The sequence below is a fragment of the Dermacentor silvarum genome, chromosome 7 (genome assembly GCF_013339745.2).
Source record: "Dermacentor silvarum isolate Dsil-2018 chromosome 7, BIME_Dsil_1.4, whole genome shotgun sequence".
NCBI lineage: Eukaryota > Metazoa > Arthropoda > Arachnida > Ixodida > Ixodidae > Dermacentor > Dermacentor silvarum.
Window position 1 is genome coordinate 178,777,335 of NC_051160.1, and position 18,686 is coordinate 178,796,020.

Here is an 18,686-nt window from a genome sequence, read left to right on the forward strand (position 1 = left end):
GTTTCTCGCGAAGTCAACGTTTTTCGAGCCACGCAACACGCAACCAAACACTGCAACACTGTAGAGCGGAAGAGGTGCGCGCGATGATGCATGGAGCAGAAACGAAACTATCACTACTGCATGTAGCGCCATGCCATTTTTTCTTCTTATTTATTTATTTTGCATTAAACTTGTACTCCCTCGCTTGAAACAGTTGTAATGAACAAGAAGAGCACAAGGACAAGGCCAGCCAGATCGACTGTTTAATGCCTCCTCTTTAAAAGACCCGTCTGGACGCCTTGCTCGCTGGGCTCTTTGCATTCAAGAATACGACATACACGTCATCTACCGCTCAGGCCGCAAGCACACTGATGCTGACACTCTGTCCCGCTCTCCGCTGCCAGCCGACACTGCCTCCCTCTCCACCTTTGAGACGGTGTCGTCGGTCAACATCGACCCCTTCGCACCAGAACAGCGCAAGGATCCTTGGGTGGCCTCTCTTTTGGATCTCCTTTCTGGCTCGCCAGCATCTCCCATCTCCCGCTCCCTGCATCGCCAGGCTGCCCATTTTGCTGTCCGGGATAACCTATTGTATCGACGCAACTACCAGCCCGATGGTCGCAAGTGGCTCCTAGTTATCCTTAGGACTTTGCATTCCGACATGTGTGTGTCTTTCCACACTGACCCACAATGTGCACACGCCGGCGTTTTGAAGACGTATGAGCGCCTGCGGCAACGCTATTACTGGCGAGGAATGTTTGCTTTTGTCCAAAAATTCATCCGCTCGTGCCCGCAATGCCAACGCCGCAAATCTCCGCCTCATCCGGCCCACGGTTTATTACAGCCGCTTCCGTGCCCTGCTTGTGCCTTCGACCGTGTGGGAATTGACCTGTACAGGCCGCTACCGCTAACACCTGCTGGCAAACGATCTACAGCTGCAGGTAGAGCAGCCGCTCTACCTGCAGCAACCGCTAGTGACGTTGCATCCTTTCTGCTCCATCGTTTCATTCTTCGTCATGGCCCACCTCGGGAACTGCTGAGCGATAGAGGCCGTGTGTTTTTGTCACAGGTGGTTGAACCTCTGCTTGCTCAATGCCACATAGTTCACCGGACGACCACTGCGTACCATCCTCAAACTAACGGGCTTACGGAGCGTTTCAATCGAACCCTTGGTAATATGCTCGCCATGTACGTTTCATCAGAGCATACAAACTGGGACATCATCCTCCCATTTGTCACGTATGCATACAATATGGCTACCCAAAGTACTACAGAATTTTCCCCGTACTTCCTCCTCTACAGTCGCGATCCTTCCCATACCATCGATACTGTTTTGCCTTATACACCAGACGCGCCCGAGTGTGCTCCAGTTTCAGCCCCGTCGCCCGATACATCGAGGAATGCTGTCAATCAACCCGACATTTCACCTCCAACGATCAACAACAAAAAGCCAATTATGATGGTGATGCTACGATTCCGAACTTCGCTCCCAGCTCACTTGTCTTGTTATCCGTGCCTTCTACCACGCCTGGACTTTCGACAAAACTTCTCTCGAAGTATGATGGACCATACCGCATCGTTGAATGCACCTCTCCGGTCAACTATGTCATAGAGCCACTTACACCGACATCCGACAAGCGCCGCCGTGGACGGGATATTGTCCACGTTCAGCGCCTGAAACCATTCTATGACCCGCTCGTCTCCACGTCATAAGTCGCCAGGATGGCACCGCTTTTGCACCGGGGGTAATTGTAATGAAGAAGAGCACAAGGACAAGGCCAGCCAGATCGACTGTTTAATGCCTCCAGTGCAACCAGTGGGCCAGCCGGATCGCCAGTGCTTAGCACGAGTGTGAGCTGTTCGGGCAACCAGCTGTTCCTGCTCTGCGTCACCAGCCCTCTCGGTTACGAACAGACACTACCACCTGAATTGTTCAGTACACCCCTTTATACAGTTTAAAAACTTGGCAAATGCTGTTTATGTACGTTTAAGGTGTATTTCATTTTGCGTTTCATTAACAGCGATAAGTAGCTCTCGACCAATCGCGACCAGGGCTGCGTTTGTGATCTCCGACGTCACGAACGTGTAGCGCGGGAAATATGAAGGAGCGTCAGCACTTATCCTTCAGTTTTTCACTGTTTTCTCGCTCATTAAACCTCGGTTCGCAGTAAGAATAGCATGACTAATCGTGAAAAGATAATCTACCATTAAAGCTCAACTTCCAGTTTCTCTTTAAGGTCGCTTTAAGGGGAAATAATGGAGCTGGTTAGGTCATAGGATGCATAGGATAGATAACCGATGGACCATTAGAGTTACAGAATGGGTACCAAGAGAAGAGAAGCGCAGTTGAGGACAGCAAAAAACTAGGAGGGGTGATGAAGTTAGGGAATTTGCAGGTGCAAGTTGGAATCAGCTAGAGCAAGACAGTGGTAATTGGAGGTCACAGGGAGAAGGCTTCGTCCTGCAGTGGACATAAAGATAGGCTGATGATGATGACGATGATAAACACTTTGGACAGGTCAGTCACATTTTGGATTGGCACAGATTTGGTCGTACCCCGTGAAAATCAGCGACGTGAGCAGTTATGTATCTTCATGACGATGTGACCATCCCTTCCCACTCAAGCACTCTTGTGCGACATGCCAAGCAGCTCCAACATGATCGCCGAACAAATTCCGGCTCTGCTGTTTAGTCACGGCGTACCAATTGCAAGAGGCATAGTTAACATTACTCACAGATAGACGGACGTCCTACTAACAAACTTTAGCCCTGAACGCCGACATCTTACCAGAGGTATGGCAGTCACGTACGTGGAAGAGCTCAATGACATTACCGACTGCATGACTGTAGAACAAGACAATTCCGCCGGCCTACTGACAGTGGCTTATTGATGAGTTTCGAGACTGTTTCTCTTCGACTTCCAAGGTTGGCCAAGCGCCGCCGACCAAACCCCGAATTATTACAGATGAAATGGGCAGACCCCCAACAGTAATAATAACTGACAGAGGAACTGCATGCACAGCTGAGGATGTGCCACTAAGTTTTAAAGCTTAGTGGCACATCTCCCCAGCAAGCAACGGTGTACCATTCGCAAATGAATGAACTCACGGAGCACCTCTATAAGACACTTGCGGATATGCTTTGCATGTACGTTGATGTGGAGCATAAAAACTGGGACAAGATATCGCCGTGTCACCTTTGCATACAATGAAACATGCAAGGTCATGTTTCGTTGGGACCAGAGCACAAGTTTTCATGGAGTGGGTGGTGGCTCATTATACCCGTTCGGAGTTTGTAATGTGGATGTGTCATTGGGCGGTCGAGTTTTTAACCCTGAGTTTACTGTCCTTCCTCGTTCCACCTACGATGCGATTCTAGGGATCGACTTTTTGCAGTTGTGTGATGCCAATGTTGACTGCCGCATGGGAGAACTCAGTGTGGGCGGAAGTGCTTCATCAGTGATCTTGGAAGACTCACCCAACCAAGAGTGTGTTTTGCACTTTCGAGGATACAGTTGAGCCCGCTTTATCCGCGATGGGTGTTTCTGTTGTTTGTTCTACTCGCAACCCTTTCGATGCTGCAGTGGATCTTGTACATGTGAACTGCCTTAAGAAAAATATGTTGGCTCCTCATTGCATGGTATAGGTGCTGAATGGATGCACACGGCTGTGGGTGATGTGGGGTCTCACTCGGGCTCTTGGGACAAAGGAACGACAACACAGTAGTGCAGACAATCAAGAGGGCATTTATTGAACCTTTCATACACTAATACACGCTAGCCAAATTACTACCTTTATTATTATTATTATTTTACAATACTGCAGGCCCTCCTCGGGCCCATGCAGGAGTGGTTACAAAATGAGATACAGTACAAAAAAAAAAAGGAGAAAAAGAGAAAAGTGAAGCCATTGTATCCAAACAAAGAACATAAGCACGCACAAAAGTGAACATACTCAAAATACACACACTTTGCTTAAAGGAGCGGTTCGCGTACAAGCAGGAAAAGCAACGTTTACGATAAGTATGCAGCCACAAGAGGCTGCATATGGAATACAGATAACATCAGTCACTTTATTACCACTCGAATTGCAAATTCTGAATACTGTCAATAAATGCATTGACAGATGAGCAGTTAACAGCCTCAGAGGGTAGCATGTTCCAATGGGAAATGGCGTGTGGGAATAAAGAGTACTTGTGAGTGTTATTATGACTGGGATGGGGCCGTATTGATTTATTATGAGTATTTCGGGCGGAAAGTCTGAATGGTGCTTGAATGTATATTGCTTGTGGTATATGATAGCAACCGTGATAAACTAAGTATAGAAATTTTAATCTAGAAATCATTCTACGTTGAGCTAGTGGTTGAATGTTAGCCTTGACGCGCAGGTTCGCAGTGCTTGCTTGACGCGAATATTGCGAATATATGAATCTTAATGCTAATTTCTGTATGCGTTCTAGTTTGTCGGTTAAATACTTCTGGTGCGGAGCCCAAATTGAGTCAGCATATTCTTATTATTCTATTAGTCTATTCTATTATTCTATTAGCATATTCTATTAGTCAGCAAACATCACCACCAATAGAACATTCACATGGGCGCGCGACAAATCAAGGAAGTCTGACTCACTGCGACCGGATAGCGAGCGAATATGTTCGCCCCCTGCTATCACACCATTGCCTAGTTGTTCACATGTACGGTCACGCAAACGGTAGAGCGTTCGAACGATCCATGTTTGTCCATACCAGTGCCCTGCTCCCAGCCACGCGAAATGGTCTCGCGAAGCGTGGATCGGCGCACGCACGGGGACATCCGCATCGCTCACCAATCCCAACCCGAAGAGCGAGCGCCTTCCACCTTTTTCTCCCAAATCACCCCGCCGTTCGGTGGCGTTGGCATCGCGACACTCGCGCCATCTCTCGCAATGCGCCGCAACCACCACGACCGCCGCTTAGTCACGCGGAGAAGCCGGATTACAGGAGACGCGTGAGTCGCGCATCCCCACATCCCCCCAACTTTATATCACTACACATACTCCGGCGAAACATGTCACAAGGTCTATCAACGCCCACGTCGCGAACAAAAGTTGGTACATGCGACAGTGGCCGCGCCGAGGAAATGTCCACACACGTTATCCACAACATGCGAGCCGACATTGTCTCTGGTGTTCACCGCTGGCGTCCGTTAGTCACAGCACCACCTCTGCAGATTCGATGACCCGACTCCAGCCCAGAACTCCAGAAACGGCGACGCAGAAGTCGGCACGAGCAAGCGTCGCTCGCGCCGAGGCGCCCTGCCGGCGAGAGCTGCTGGTGACTGCCGGTTCTTTTCCCAGCCGCCGAGGGTAGAGAGCAGGACACAGGCGCCCGCCGAAATCGCTGCTCCGAACTGGCCACAGGCATCTGCATCGCCTAGGGTAGCTCGATTGTAGTACGGGGCAGCAGCACTGACGATGTGCAGGTGACAGCAAACCATGGGTGACTCCGCTCACGCTGCGTACACTCAACGCACTCGACAAACACTAAAGTAGTGCAAGGAAGTGGAGGGGAATTCGGCATACGCATCACCCACGTGGTACGATGTTCAATTCGGCTAGCAAAATATTTCGGGCGGAATTTCAGATGCTAAGTTCACATGAACAAAGCTTACTTTCTTGAGTCGAACTAGTAATTTCAATTAGTGCGAGGCGAACTAATGAGGGAAGCAATGTGCGACACCTCAACACCACGGTCCACCAGGTTGTGTTCCTCAACGTGCGACAGGTGGCTCCGTAAAGCCTTAGGCCTAATGCGTCGCTACTTTGACAACAACCGGCATCCAAAAATCACCCAAAAATCACCCAAAACATCACCCAAAATGGGCACAACAGGCAGCCGCGAGGAGACGTTAGCTCTGTGAGGTGGCCCTAGTCCGCTCGGTGCACACAGCATGCGAGTTAACGGCGCCCACCGTCCCAGACGGTGTCGCAGCGCGCGGTGCCAGGCCGCAATACCAGTCAGCCCATAGCGGCACCCGTGGCCCACGGCCACCCGGCTCCCTGAGCTGCGACTTCCAAAGTCAAAGAGATAGAAGAAGCTATTTATATAAGAAATTCGGACCACCCACGAGGCTTCCGTACTCACTCACTTCAGGCTTGCCAATGCTACGCGGGCACTAGGCCTTGCTCTCCCAGGATGCAGACCACATGGCTCTCGTACCGACGAATGTACTCCAACAAAACACTCGCGAAAAGGCTTAGCATGTCGAAAAGTTCAAACACGCTACAACAACCGTCGCCTCGCTCAAGAAAGCACGCCGCCGACACTAGCGGTCAAAATCCTCGCTAGGACTACGCTTCGGTCGAAACAAAGGAACTGCCTTAAGAAAAATGTGTTGGTTCCTCATTGCGGTGGTATCGGTGCTGAATGAATGCACACAGCTGTGGGTGATCTGGGGTCTCACTCGGGCACTTGGGACAAAGGAACGACAACACAGTAGTGCAGACAATCAAAAGGGCATTTATTGCACCTTTCATACACTAAACACGCTAGCCAAATCAAGGAAGTCCGACTCACCGCGACCGGATAGCGAGCGAATATGTTCGCCCCCTGCTATGACACCATCGCCTAGGCCGCTATTTTGTAGCGATGACTTTAAAGTAATAATGCCTTTTCGCGCTTAGCGCGCTTTGTCAGTGGTCAGAGCGACGGTCCGCTCACGATATCAACGTTGATAACGCGAGCGGACCGTCGCTCTGACCACTGACAAAGCGCGATAAGCGCAAAAAAGCATTATTACTTTAAAGGCATCGCTACAAAATACCGGCCCTAGTCGTTCACATGTACGGTCATGCAAACAGTAGCGCGTTCGAACGATCCATGTTCGTCCATACCAGTGCCCTGCTCCCAGCCACGAGAGATTGGACTCTCGATGCGTGGATCGGCGCACGCGTGGTACGTCCGCATCGCTCACCGATCCCAACCCGAAGAGCGAGCGCCTTCCACCTTTTTCTCCCAAATCACCCCGCCGTGCGGCGGCGTTGGCATCGCGACACTCGCACCATCTCTCGCAATGCGCCGCAACCACTACGACTGCCGCCGGCACTTAGCCACGCGGAGAAGCCGGATTACAGGAGACACGTGAGAGTCACGCATCCCCACAGTGATAAATTGTTCTACTGAAGCAGCGGTGCTGCCTCAAGGCTTAAAGCTGGCCACATTTCAAGAAGACTCGCCGATACCCATGGCAGTGCTTACGGAACTTCCGGACACAGCAGAAGCCAGTAACATGCGCCCTGTGCACTCAAAATTCGTCTCCATGGTCGCTAAATCGCTCAGTGACCATAAGCGTGATGCGTTGGCGGCGCTCCTTGTGAAACACTCCTCAGTATTCGACTTCACGCAGCACGACGGCCCGACATCGATCCCTGCGTCTAGAACTCGCCACCGCATCAACACAGGATCTGCTCAACCGATTCGACAAAAACCCTATCGCGTGTCACCCGCAGAGCGCAAGATAATCAGTGAGCAAGTCGAAGAAATGCTAACCAAAGGAGTCATTCAAGAGTCATCTAGCCCTTGGGCAGCACCAGTGATAAGAAGGATGGTACGTGGCGATTCTGTGTTGATTACCGATGCCTAAATAATGTTACGAAAAAGAGGTGTAACCGCTTCCGCGAATTGACGACGCGATCGATTGTCTTCTTGCAGCCTCGTACTTCTCTGTTGATCTGCGATCAGGTTACTGGCAGATTCCTATGCACATTGAGGATAAGGAAAAAAAACTGCATTTGTAACGCCCGACAGATTATTCGAATTTAACCTCATGCATTTCGGGCTGTGCAACGTGCCCGCAACGTACGAACACTAAACATTGACACTAAACTGCATGGCACGAAAAGGGAAGTTTGCTTGTGCTGCCTGGACGACATTGTGATCTTCGGACAAACATTTAGTGAGCATAACAAGCGTCTGAAGTTGGTGCTGAACTGCTTGGAGAAGGCTGGCCTGGTCCTCAATTATAAGAAGTGTCATTTTGGGGAGCAACAAGCGTTTGTGCTGGGACGTCAGGTCGATAAAGAAGGCATCCGACGAGATCCACAAAGGACTGAGGCTGTAGAGGCATTTAGGGAACCTCACGATGTCAAGCAATTGCAAAGTTCTTTAGGCTTATGCTCCCATTCATTCCCAGATTTGCTGACGTGGCCCATCCTCTCATGTGCCTTCTCCAGAAAGGCATTCCTTTTGAGTAGACCACAGAGTGCAATTCATCATTTCGTCAATTAAAGTTCCCTCTTGACGTCGCAGCCTATTCTTCGCCACTTCGATCCCTCAGCACCAACAGAGGTTCACACCGATGCAAGTGGTGTTTGCATCGGCACTGTGCTTGTTCAGCGCATCGGCGAAAGTGAGCACATCATCTCGTACGCTAGCCAGTTCCTCGAGTCACTCCGAGCACAACTATACAGTTACTGAGCAGGAGTGCTTGGCGGTCATCTTCGCGGTGCAACGGTTTCGTTCATACCTCTACGGGCGCCCCTTCACAGTGGTCCCGAATCATCATTCACTGTGCTGGCTCGTGAATCTGCGGGACCCTTCTGGTCAACTTGCGCGTTGGGTTCTCCTCCACCTACAGGAGTACGATTTTGGTGTTTCCTACAAGGGCGGTCGACAACACGCTGATGCTGACTGTCCCTCTCGGATGCCACTGCCAACGACTGAATGCAACACTGACAACTTCGACCAATACATCGCTTTTGTATCTCCAGAATTTCCTTATTTGGGTACCTTCATATCCAAACAGTAAAAAGAAAAGAGCTTGCAGCCACTTCACGGCCGCACACAAGCCTTTAGAAGATAGCGGTTTTCACCTACGTGACGGAATCCTGTACAAGAAGAGCGACTCAACCACTGGCGCGCACTACCTTTTAGTTGTCCCCAAGAGCCTCCGCGTTCGAGTACTATGTTCCATGCACGACGATAAAACTTCAGGCCATCTTGGCTCCACACGAACACTCTACCGTGCTCAAGAATGTTTTTACTGGCCCAAGATGCGCCATAATACCGAGCGGTACGTCGCCAGTTGCACCAAATGCCAGCATTACAAACGACCTACAAACACACCGCATGGTCGACTTCAGCCAGTTCTGCCTTCCAGCGCCCCTTTTGAACAAGTTGGTATAGATCTCCTGGGCCCTTTCCCGCAATCGTCCAATGGCAATCATTGGATTATTGTGTGTGTAGACCACCTCACCGGTTATTGTGAGACGGCAGCGCTGACATCGGCAACAGCAACAGAAGTTTCTCTTTTCTTGTTATATTTCGCTATTCTCCTCGCATTATAATCAGCAATCGTGTAAGACAATTTACTGCAGGCGCTGTCGAAGAGACCCTTTGTCTGTGTTCATCTAGCTTCCGCCATTCGACGCCATACCATCCACAAACTAATGGTCTAGTCGAACGTACAAACAGAACGCTTGCCAACATGCTGTCGATGTATGTCGATTCCACACATAAGAACTGGGACAGTATCCTACCTTATGTCACCTATGCCTTCAACACCGCGAGACATGAGGCTCCGTTCTTCCTCTTTTATGCTCGTCTGCCTCATTACACACCGGGCCTGAACACGCCAACTGTTTCCCTACTTTACTCATGGCAATGACTCTATTACCAAAGGTCCTCTGTCGAGCAGAAGAAGCGCATCGCATTGCTCGGATATGCACCTTGGCCTTGCAGGACCGCTCAAAGATCCGCTACGACGGTCCTCACCTACATGTTTATTTCGATCCTGGTGACCTTGTGTGGCTCTGGACGCCTTTACGGAAGTGCGGCTTGTGCCAGAAGTTCTTGGCCCACTATGTTGGGCCCTACGTTATACTCGAACGCCTCAGCGAGGTCAACTATCGTATTGCACGACTCACGAACACTGGACGACACTCAGCCAAAACCGAAGTCGCGCACGTTGCCTGCCTGAAGCCTTGCAATCCATGAATGACTGACTGACTGACTTGCCCGGCGGGCTTCGTCTGCCAACGGGGAAATGTCATGAGCTTTCGTAACAGAGGACAGAAAGAGCACGAATGACCATGGGGGCTGGCAGTAGAAAAGGAAGAAAGACGATGTTCGGCTGGCTGCTTTTGTACCGGGCCTGAAACACGCCAACTGTTACGATTTATCTGGTCTGCATATTTAAATAAACGCTTCACACATAACAACACTTTGTGCCGGTAAAACGGGGGACAAACTTTCTAAGCACAGTTTGTAGATGCTGTCACTTCAAAAAATAGCCATATGGCAGAAATACAACTGCAGCATCCGATATACAAGCAACACTCTTATGCAAAGATAACAGGTCGTATCAACATTTTTTTTTTTCCAACTAGCACCCACTTCGATGGTGCGGCAGATGGGAGCGGCACTTGCAGTGACGCCAAACAGGGAAAGGTCTATTTAGTATGATGTGGCGTGTTCTAAGTGGGAGCAACAGTTCTGCGAGACGTACTGAAGCGATTCAAGTCAGCAGGGCCGGAGTTTCTGCGGCGTTGAGGCGGACTGCAATGTATGCGCGCGATGAGCCTACTCTGTATTTTTGAAAATTTATGGCATGTCCTTACTGCTGCATTATTCCAGTATTTCTAAGCTATGATTTAGGAGCTATGCGTAATTATGAAACATACGTGACGATCGTACGGAACAGCGTGGGTACCACTCTGCTACATTAGAAGTTTGCTGTTCACTTTGACAAGCATTCAAATTGTTATCTGTAGATAAACTGTGCAACGATAGTTACTTTGTTTGTTGGACAAGCTAGGTTTCCGCCTACAAATAAAATTGTTTTGGTTAGCAATAACAGCATACCGTACAGTGTGAATTACACTTGTCGATTACAGAATCAATTACACTTGTCTGCGGAATGCGCGAGCGTCTGAAGGAGTAGTAGATGCTAGGTTATAGACCTATTTTGTTTATTCTATGTAGCGCATTCGACAAGCTTGCGGCATAGCCATGCGAGGTGTTATTGCGGCATTAGCCCATTTATTCTTTCGAGAACAAATTTTGTTCTTTCGGTTTTGCTCTTCCGTTCTCTACGACGCACTAACCCATTTTACAGAAATTTTGTACTCGCAAAAAGCCATCGGATTCTTGCGATATCAAAGTGGCGCTAACAGGCTGATCACCGGGCTTCTCTTTCGTGTGGCTGGTGCAGCCAAGTACAGCTGCAGCGGAAAAAGATTAGCACATGTAACCGATCATCCGATCAGATATATTACGGCACGCGACGCTGTTGTTCCCTACCACGCCAAAAACGAGAGAGCCCATCTTTGAAACATGAATCATGCGACACTTTAGATACCAGTGTGTACGGGAACAAGAGCGCCGCGTACCTCAATTTCCCTGCTCCGGTCACCGGCCACTTGTGCTTATCTTTTTCCACTGTAGCTGTAAAGCACATACCATGACGGTTGTTGATGCACCGCCACAACAGCGTATATCCGGACACAAAACACTGTCAGTGATATTGGGTAGCCCGGTAGGCCCACTGTTACAGATTAGAACTCAGCGAGGTATCTGTGGTATTGCTGCAACACTGCGCGACTAGCAATATACCGCGGCATATACACGGCACGCACCTTGTCACCTTGGCTTGGCATTACAGCGCCAGACCATTCCCTTACAGCAAATTCTAAAGGGAGTGGATATTGTGCCGGCAGCTGGCATTTTACCGTCCCCGGATAATATGCCGGCACTGTCCAATTGGCTTTCGCGACTACGGGACCACAGCCAAAAATTTATGTATTCCTTCTAGTAATTTCCCATAATTAAAGGTAATTGTTTTTTTCATACCAGCAATTATTTAAAATGTTACGAGCTAAAATGGCACCATTGGCTGGCTCCCATAAAATTAGTGCCATCCACCCGGACTGAAGTTTGGGTGCGGCACTGCGGCTGCACGCCATTCCGTGCCGTTCCTACATGCGTGCGTGAGCCGTGAACGTGTTGTTCTTACGTGCATACGTTTTCCTATGTGGTGGTGGTCAGGCGCACACGTTAACGCACATTGTCGGAAGTGTTGGAGCGTGTGATGTGGACAATGTCAGACGACGACGATTTCGTAGAGACGTTGCCGTTGGTAGGTCAGGAAGAACCCTCGTCATCGACGCAACGGAAAGCACCTTCGTCGGCATCGAGTGGGCTCCCGGTTTCCTCGGAACTGACATTTCGCTTAGGCGACCAATTTTCAAGTTTTGCTGAACTCGAAGAGAAGATCACGGCGTATGGTTCTGCTCACTTTGTACAGCTGTGGAAGAGAGATGCACGCACATTCACGAGATGCAGGCCGCAAAAAAGCGAGTCGGGAAGATAGCCAGCAAGATGTCGGACGTGCTGAAATATCACAGCGTCAAGTACTGCTGCGTTCACGGAGGGAAAAAGTTCACGACAAAAGCATCGACACGAACTTCTTCGTAAGTAAACAAGTTTTCATAACTCTGCCTCGCACTACATTGTCCCACATAGCGTCGGCTTCACTGGCGCTGCACCTCTTTATTCGTTCTAAGCGGGTGTAGACCGATACCACGCAATTTCCTCCACGTACACGGAAATGTGCAGCCCCTTTTCGATTCGTTCTGCACGCGCACTGAACCAGCATTAAACCTCCATTAATTAGCAGGGTGAATCTAATGTCCCAAAGCAGTTTTACACAAGGCTTTTCGTTCGCGATTGGCTTTTTTGTGGAAGCTACAGAAGCGAGTCAATCGCAATCGGTGCATTCTGTCCCTATCGGGCTTGATAGCGATCGAAAGTTCCTTATTTTTAAGTCTGTAGCGAGCCTAAAACGCAGTTGTAAAATTGCTGGAAAACGAGCCGAGAATTTTGTAGCCGAGCTAGTTGGTTGTTCGAGATACTCCGATTTATAACACGTAAGGACAGGGATGAGAAGATGGACAAAGACAAGCGCTTGTCTTTGCCCTTTCTGTTCTTGTCCAGTTACGGCGCTGTAATCAGTTTCTGAGAATTCACTTTTTGTATCCACTTTGTAAGCCACATTGCTGCCATGGCGCAGCTGTTTAGCATCCTCAAAGCAAATTTCATCTCATTGCAGGACCCCCAAACAAGACTGTGGATTTCACATATACTTCGTGGCCACCCGAGATGGTAGCAGTCTGGAGGTCCGAAGCATGTCGCTTCAACACAGCAACCATGCAGCCTCAGAACCACTTTTCAGACATCTGCCTCAGCAACGAAGACTGCCACCTGAGCTGCAAGATGAGGACATGTCTATGCTACGTCTTCGTCCCGACAAGAAGCTGCTGAGGGAGCACTTGGAAAGCTGTTCAAGCACGGTTGTGACACTGCGGGACCTTTCAAACCTTGCAGCCAAAAGCAAGAAGGTCAACCCGCGGAATGATCTGCAAGCCACAGCGAAGCTGTTGCAAGATAATTATAAAGCTACAGTCAGGCTGCTAACTGATGAAAACAATAAACTGAGGGCAATGTTTTTTCAAGATGAGACAGTGAAAATATCATTTGGGGATTACCCTGAAATCATCTTCATTGACGCAACGTACAAACTACTTGAGACACGAATGTCATGTTTTCTTGTAATAGCAGAAGATGGAAATGGCAAAAGTGAAGTAGTTGCAGTTGGGTTATTTGGAAGTGAAGATGGTGACACCCTCCGCTGGTTCTTCAATGTGTTTAAGGAATTGAACAAGAGCTGGGCTGCCGTCAGAATAGTAACGGCTGAAAAAGACTTGAAGGAGAGGCAAGTCGTAACGGAGCTTCTTTCACAGGCTTCTCTGCACATCTGTGCATTCCACACTTTGCAAACATTCCGCCGTGAAATTAGCATTCAGAAGCTTGGGATATCGAAACCTGAGCAAGAGACTGCATTGGATCTTCTGCAGCGTATGGTGTACTCTCCGAATGAAAATGAATATCTACGCCTCTACAAAGTTCTCAAGTCATCTTCACCGAAGCAGGTCTTGGACTACTTCGAACTGAATTGGCACAGCATCCGCCATGAATGGGTTATGGGACTAAAGTGGTCCTGCAGCAATTTTCTAAACTCTACAAATAATCGAGCTGAGAGTCTTAACTCTAAATTGAAAAGCATTGTCGTCAGGTATAGTTCTTTAGAAAATTTTGTTACCTATTTCTTTTGCTTGATATATAAATCGAGGAAAGAACGTAGTCATAATGCTGCTACACTGCTCCAGAAAAAAAGGGTACTGAAAACAACCGATAAAGATTATAGCCTGTATTGCAAGTTGTTGACACCTTATGCTTTTCGACATGTGAAGCATCAGCTGGACCTCTCCATTAAAATGACTGTAGATGCAAGCAATGGTGCTCTGGCAACAGGTGGCTGTGCCTTCAGCGTGGCTATGCTACTTCCATGCTGCCACATACTTGCTGCACGACATCATCTAGGACTGAGCAAGTTTGACACTAGCCTCTGTGCGCCACGGTGGTCGCACAGAGCACTACACGTGAGCACTACACGGAAAACCGTGAAATGCTGTTCATGCAAGAGAGCAGGCAACCAGATCCAGTGCATGTTGACAGGACAGAACACCAGCCAGCCTTGTCAAGCCACCAAAAATTCCGCAAGGCCTCAGTACTCGTGGGGAGAATTGCTAGCGTTCTTTCAGAAGTGTCCACAGCAAAGTTTCGTAAAAGAATCGTAGTACTTGAAACCCTTCTGCAGCACTGGGTGAACGATGAGGAGGTGCACCTGGCTGCAGAAGTGCGTCCACTAGTCCCACGAGAGAAAGTTGGTAATGCCACAGGGAGCAGCGATAGTAGGCGCACTCTGTGCTTTCATGCCAGTTGGATCCAAAGAGGCTGCCAAAATTCCATGCAGTACTTTGCCACGCAACAGTGCTGAGGCCTGTGCTTCTGCACAAGGTCCTGAAATCGTATTATCACGAGCACACACCACTATACCTCCTACAACACACCAAATGTCTGACAGCATGCAACCAACTGAAGCTACAAATTGTTCGGACTGTTCAAACCCATCGCCTGCTGTCCTCTCCACTGCTGACGTGAAAGGCATTAAGCTGGCCCAACCTATGCGGAAATGTGGACGCCCAAAAGGACACTGCTCTAACTGTGATAGGAATACCCAGAAAACGAAAGCAAAATGCAGAGCGTGGGCCTTTCAGATCCCTCCCTAATTTCAGAGAAGAAGAATGCTGTCGACTTGGTTGGTGGGATCGACAGCTGCAGCTAGTGCTCTAAATGGGAGGCTCCTGCAAGAACATGAAGTGGAAGTACAACCAACACAGCTTCATTGTGGAATTTTAGATGAGACTGTAGATATAAATATTGCCCGAAGTTACTTCACAAAGGATGCATGACTTGCTGTGAGCATACAGTGAGCATAAAAAAAGTTGGCTCATCAGTGGCAGTGCGAGGCATGTCACAATGATTTGGATGAGTTCGACTCAATCTTGTGTGACTGGTGCCTTGCTTGGTTCCACTTGCCATGTGTGTCAATGAACAGGCAGCCAAAGAAATTATGGCAATGTCCTGGGTGTAAATAACTCTTGGATGCACCATGAAACATGGCTTGTGTGCATTCAACGCAAGTACTTAGACAATCATTTGTTTAATAAAGTACTGTCCCTGCCTATTAAAATGCATTTCAGATGTGTCCTGTTGTCTTATGAATGCATGCACCTGCCTGCTGTGCAGTTTAATTTTAAATTTTATTATTATTTTTTTTTTTTGCCTTAGAATGATTTGCACAAGTTTGTAAACCAGCATTCTCAGTAGAATTCTGCTCAGTTGAACAACATTAAAAAAAAAAGTATATGCCCAGTCAAGGCTGCATTTCAGCTGGCAGCTAGCTGTCCATCTGTGCGTATGCGTCAGTTGCAAGAAAAATCTGAGGACTTGCTTAACTTGCGCCCGAACTGCATCACAGCAGTCGATGTAGTGTCCGTAATGGCAAAGTGGCAGTTTTTTGTCGGTGATAAGTCCGTGCACTGGGGCGCACTTAATAAGGTTTGTCACCGTTGTTCTGCCAGGGCCAATGCGCCCGTCGCCTACATGTACGCGAGTGAGCAACAGTATACGGACCAGAAGTTATGCGATAAAGCTGATTTTTTTCCCCTACCTGTGAACGCAACTTGAAATTGAGGACTGCAGTCCAAACTTGGCATTCATTGCAAACTTTTTAGTGTACTCGTCAATTCCAGTTTATGCTTGTTAATTACGAAGAAATTCAGTTTTTTCGGCGACCCTGTGGTCTGTATACTTTTGCTCACCGGTGGTGTACAAGTTTGGAAACGAATTTACAGCGCCTTTGACTAATAAGTGCAAATGAAGGCGAAATATTACTAATGCAGCAGTAAAAATATTATTAAACACGAGAGTTGAACCGACGACCTCGCAGTCGTAGCGAGGTCGTCGGTTCCATGAAACTCCATGCGCAGCTCCATGAAACAGCAACTGCATGCTGTGGCGTAGTGCGCACAGCTCGGCTAGAGATATGTTTAATTAAGGACTGCCGGCGTAACATCCGTCCCAAAAGACACTCCGTCAGTGTTGAAGCCCCGGCAAAGTATCAATTAGTAATAAAGTGCCGGCTGCCGGCACATTATCCGGAAATGGTAAAATGCCGGCTGCCGGCAAAATATCTGGAACTGGTAGAAAGCCGGCTGCCGGCAAAATAACCGGAACTGGTAGAATGCCGGCTGCCGGCACAATATCCACGCCCAATTCTCTAAACTTTTAGCCTGGCGCACGAGTCACCGTTATTCTGGATGACAAGCACTGCAGAGCCAGACGTAAGAACGCTTCATTTATGCAACTCACTGTGTCGAATCCAGGGGACATGTGATCCGATCGTGGCCCGGCTCGCCCTGCAAGCAAAGAGGGAAACGACCTTGTGGCGCTCTCCGCAGTCATCGCAACAAGACGAGCTCACGTTTTCCGCCGGTGACAGCACCACGTGCTCACCGCAGTAGCGCGATCCAGCCAACGGTCGCAACCGGCAACGCCGACCTTTCCTTGCAACAATGAAATCGCACTTCTCGTCACCCATCCTGGTTGAAGCACCAGGCGCGTTAGCGGGTACCGCACACGACCGCACGCTGGAGAGGCCACAGAACACCAATGCGAGGCAAGCTGCCGCGTGCCGTGCCCACGCTGGCAAATACTAAACAGGAGAGCGGGACTCCATCGCGGGACGAGCTTATCAAAATTGAATGGCAGCGTTATGGCTAGCAGCGTCTCGTGACTAGGGTTGCCAGATGGCGCCAACAAAAAATAGCCAAATGATCTCAAAATGTAGCCCAAAGATAGCCAGACCCAAATTTTTTGTGACCCAAAAGTAGCCAAAAACATAGTCAAAAGAGTGTACTAGACAATGGTCGAGTGGGCCGAACGGCGCTCGGGCGCTGAGGCGCCGCGTGTGGAAAAAATTTCACAGTTTCGCCCTAAGGGCGAGCAATGAATGCGATAGCAACAGCAATGTCATACGAAGTAAGGTGAGCGGCTTTGGTAGCAACAACACGCAGAACTGTTGTCGACGCCATCGGCGTTTTGCCCGCGTTAGCTCAAAATGCGTGCGGCGTTGGTGACTGTTGCTGGAGCCTCTGATATAACTAGGCACTTGGTGCCGCAGCTACAGTGTACTAGAATAGGGGCAGTGTGCTCACTGCCATATCCCTGCGCCGCGTCGCCGCGGCGCACTCAGTGTCGACTGCTCCGGCGCCCGCCAGAGGCGCTGCCGCCAGTTTCTCGGGATGATATAAACATAGCATGTGCTCAATCAGGTGAGGATGGACTAGTCAGTGCAGTGGCTCCACTGGCACAAAGCGAGTGGGAAAGGGCAGAGAAGAGGGTTCCTAGTAGCACGTCGACAGGTCCTGATGGCATCCCAATTATGTTGATAAAGACATTGGGCCCAAAATCTAAGAAAGCATTAAGAGAGGCAGTGAGCAAAATGATAATGGACGGTAAAGCCCCTGACGGGTGGAGACTGAGCAGGATGGGCATGATATATAAGGGAAAGGGGGACAAAGCCGACATAAACAACTACCGTCCCATAACAGTGACGTCAGTGGTTTACAGGGTGGTGATGCAGATTATAAAGGACAGACTGCAGGCATGGGTGGAGCAGGTGCTGGGGGAACTACAAAATGGGTTCCGAGAACAAAGAAGGTTAGAAGATAATCTGTTCTCATTGACACAGTGTATTGAAATAGCAGAAAAGGAACACAGGCCCCTATGGCTTGCCTTTCTGGATATCAAGGGAGCCTATGACAGTGTAATCCAAAAGGATTTGTGGGACATACTGGGCACTCTAGAGGTGGAAGATGGAGTAAGAAATCTTTTAAAAGATATCTATAAAAGTAACAGGGTGCTTATAAAATGGGAAAACAAGGTATCTGGGCCTATAGAGATACAGCAGGGGCTTAGGCAGGGATGCCCTCTGTCACCTCTGTTGTTCATGCTGTATTTACAAGCATTAGAGAAAAAATTAGAGAGGAGCGGACTTGGCTTCAACCTTTCCTATTCCAAGCAGGTAGAATGGATTAAACAGTCATTACCAGGACTGATGTATGCAGATGACATTGTACTTATGGCTGACAGCAAGGAAGACTTGCAGAGATTAATGGACATCTGTGGTAAAGAGGGAGATAGCTTAGGTTTGAAGTTTAGTAAAGAAAAATCGGCAGTCATGACTTTTAATGATAATCAGGGCAGCGAGCAT

At 48.9% G+C, this 18,686-nt stretch overlaps 1 protein-coding gene across 6 annotated transcripts in view; it reads right to left on the reverse strand.

The window, feature by feature from the left end:
- LOC119458732 (tRNA:m(4)X modification enzyme TRM13 homolog) overlaps positions 1 to 17,177 on the reverse strand; it is a 306,204-nt gene extending 289,027 nt beyond the window's left edge. For all 6 annotated transcript variants that reach the window (XM_037720598.2, XM_037720596.2, XM_049671406.1 and 3 more), the window contains exons 1-2: positions 16,896 to 17,177; positions 16,784 to 16,830 (exon numbers count right to left, since the gene is read on the reverse strand). In XM_037720598.2, coding sequence (XP_037576526.1) covers positions 16,784 to 16,830; positions 16,896 to 17,012 — 164 coding nt within the window. In that variant the 5' untranslated portion in view covers positions 17,013 to 17,177. The remainder of the gene's footprint in view (positions 1 to 16,783; positions 16,831 to 16,895) is intronic.
- Between the last annotated feature and the right edge of the window lie 1,509 nt (positions 17,178 to 18,686).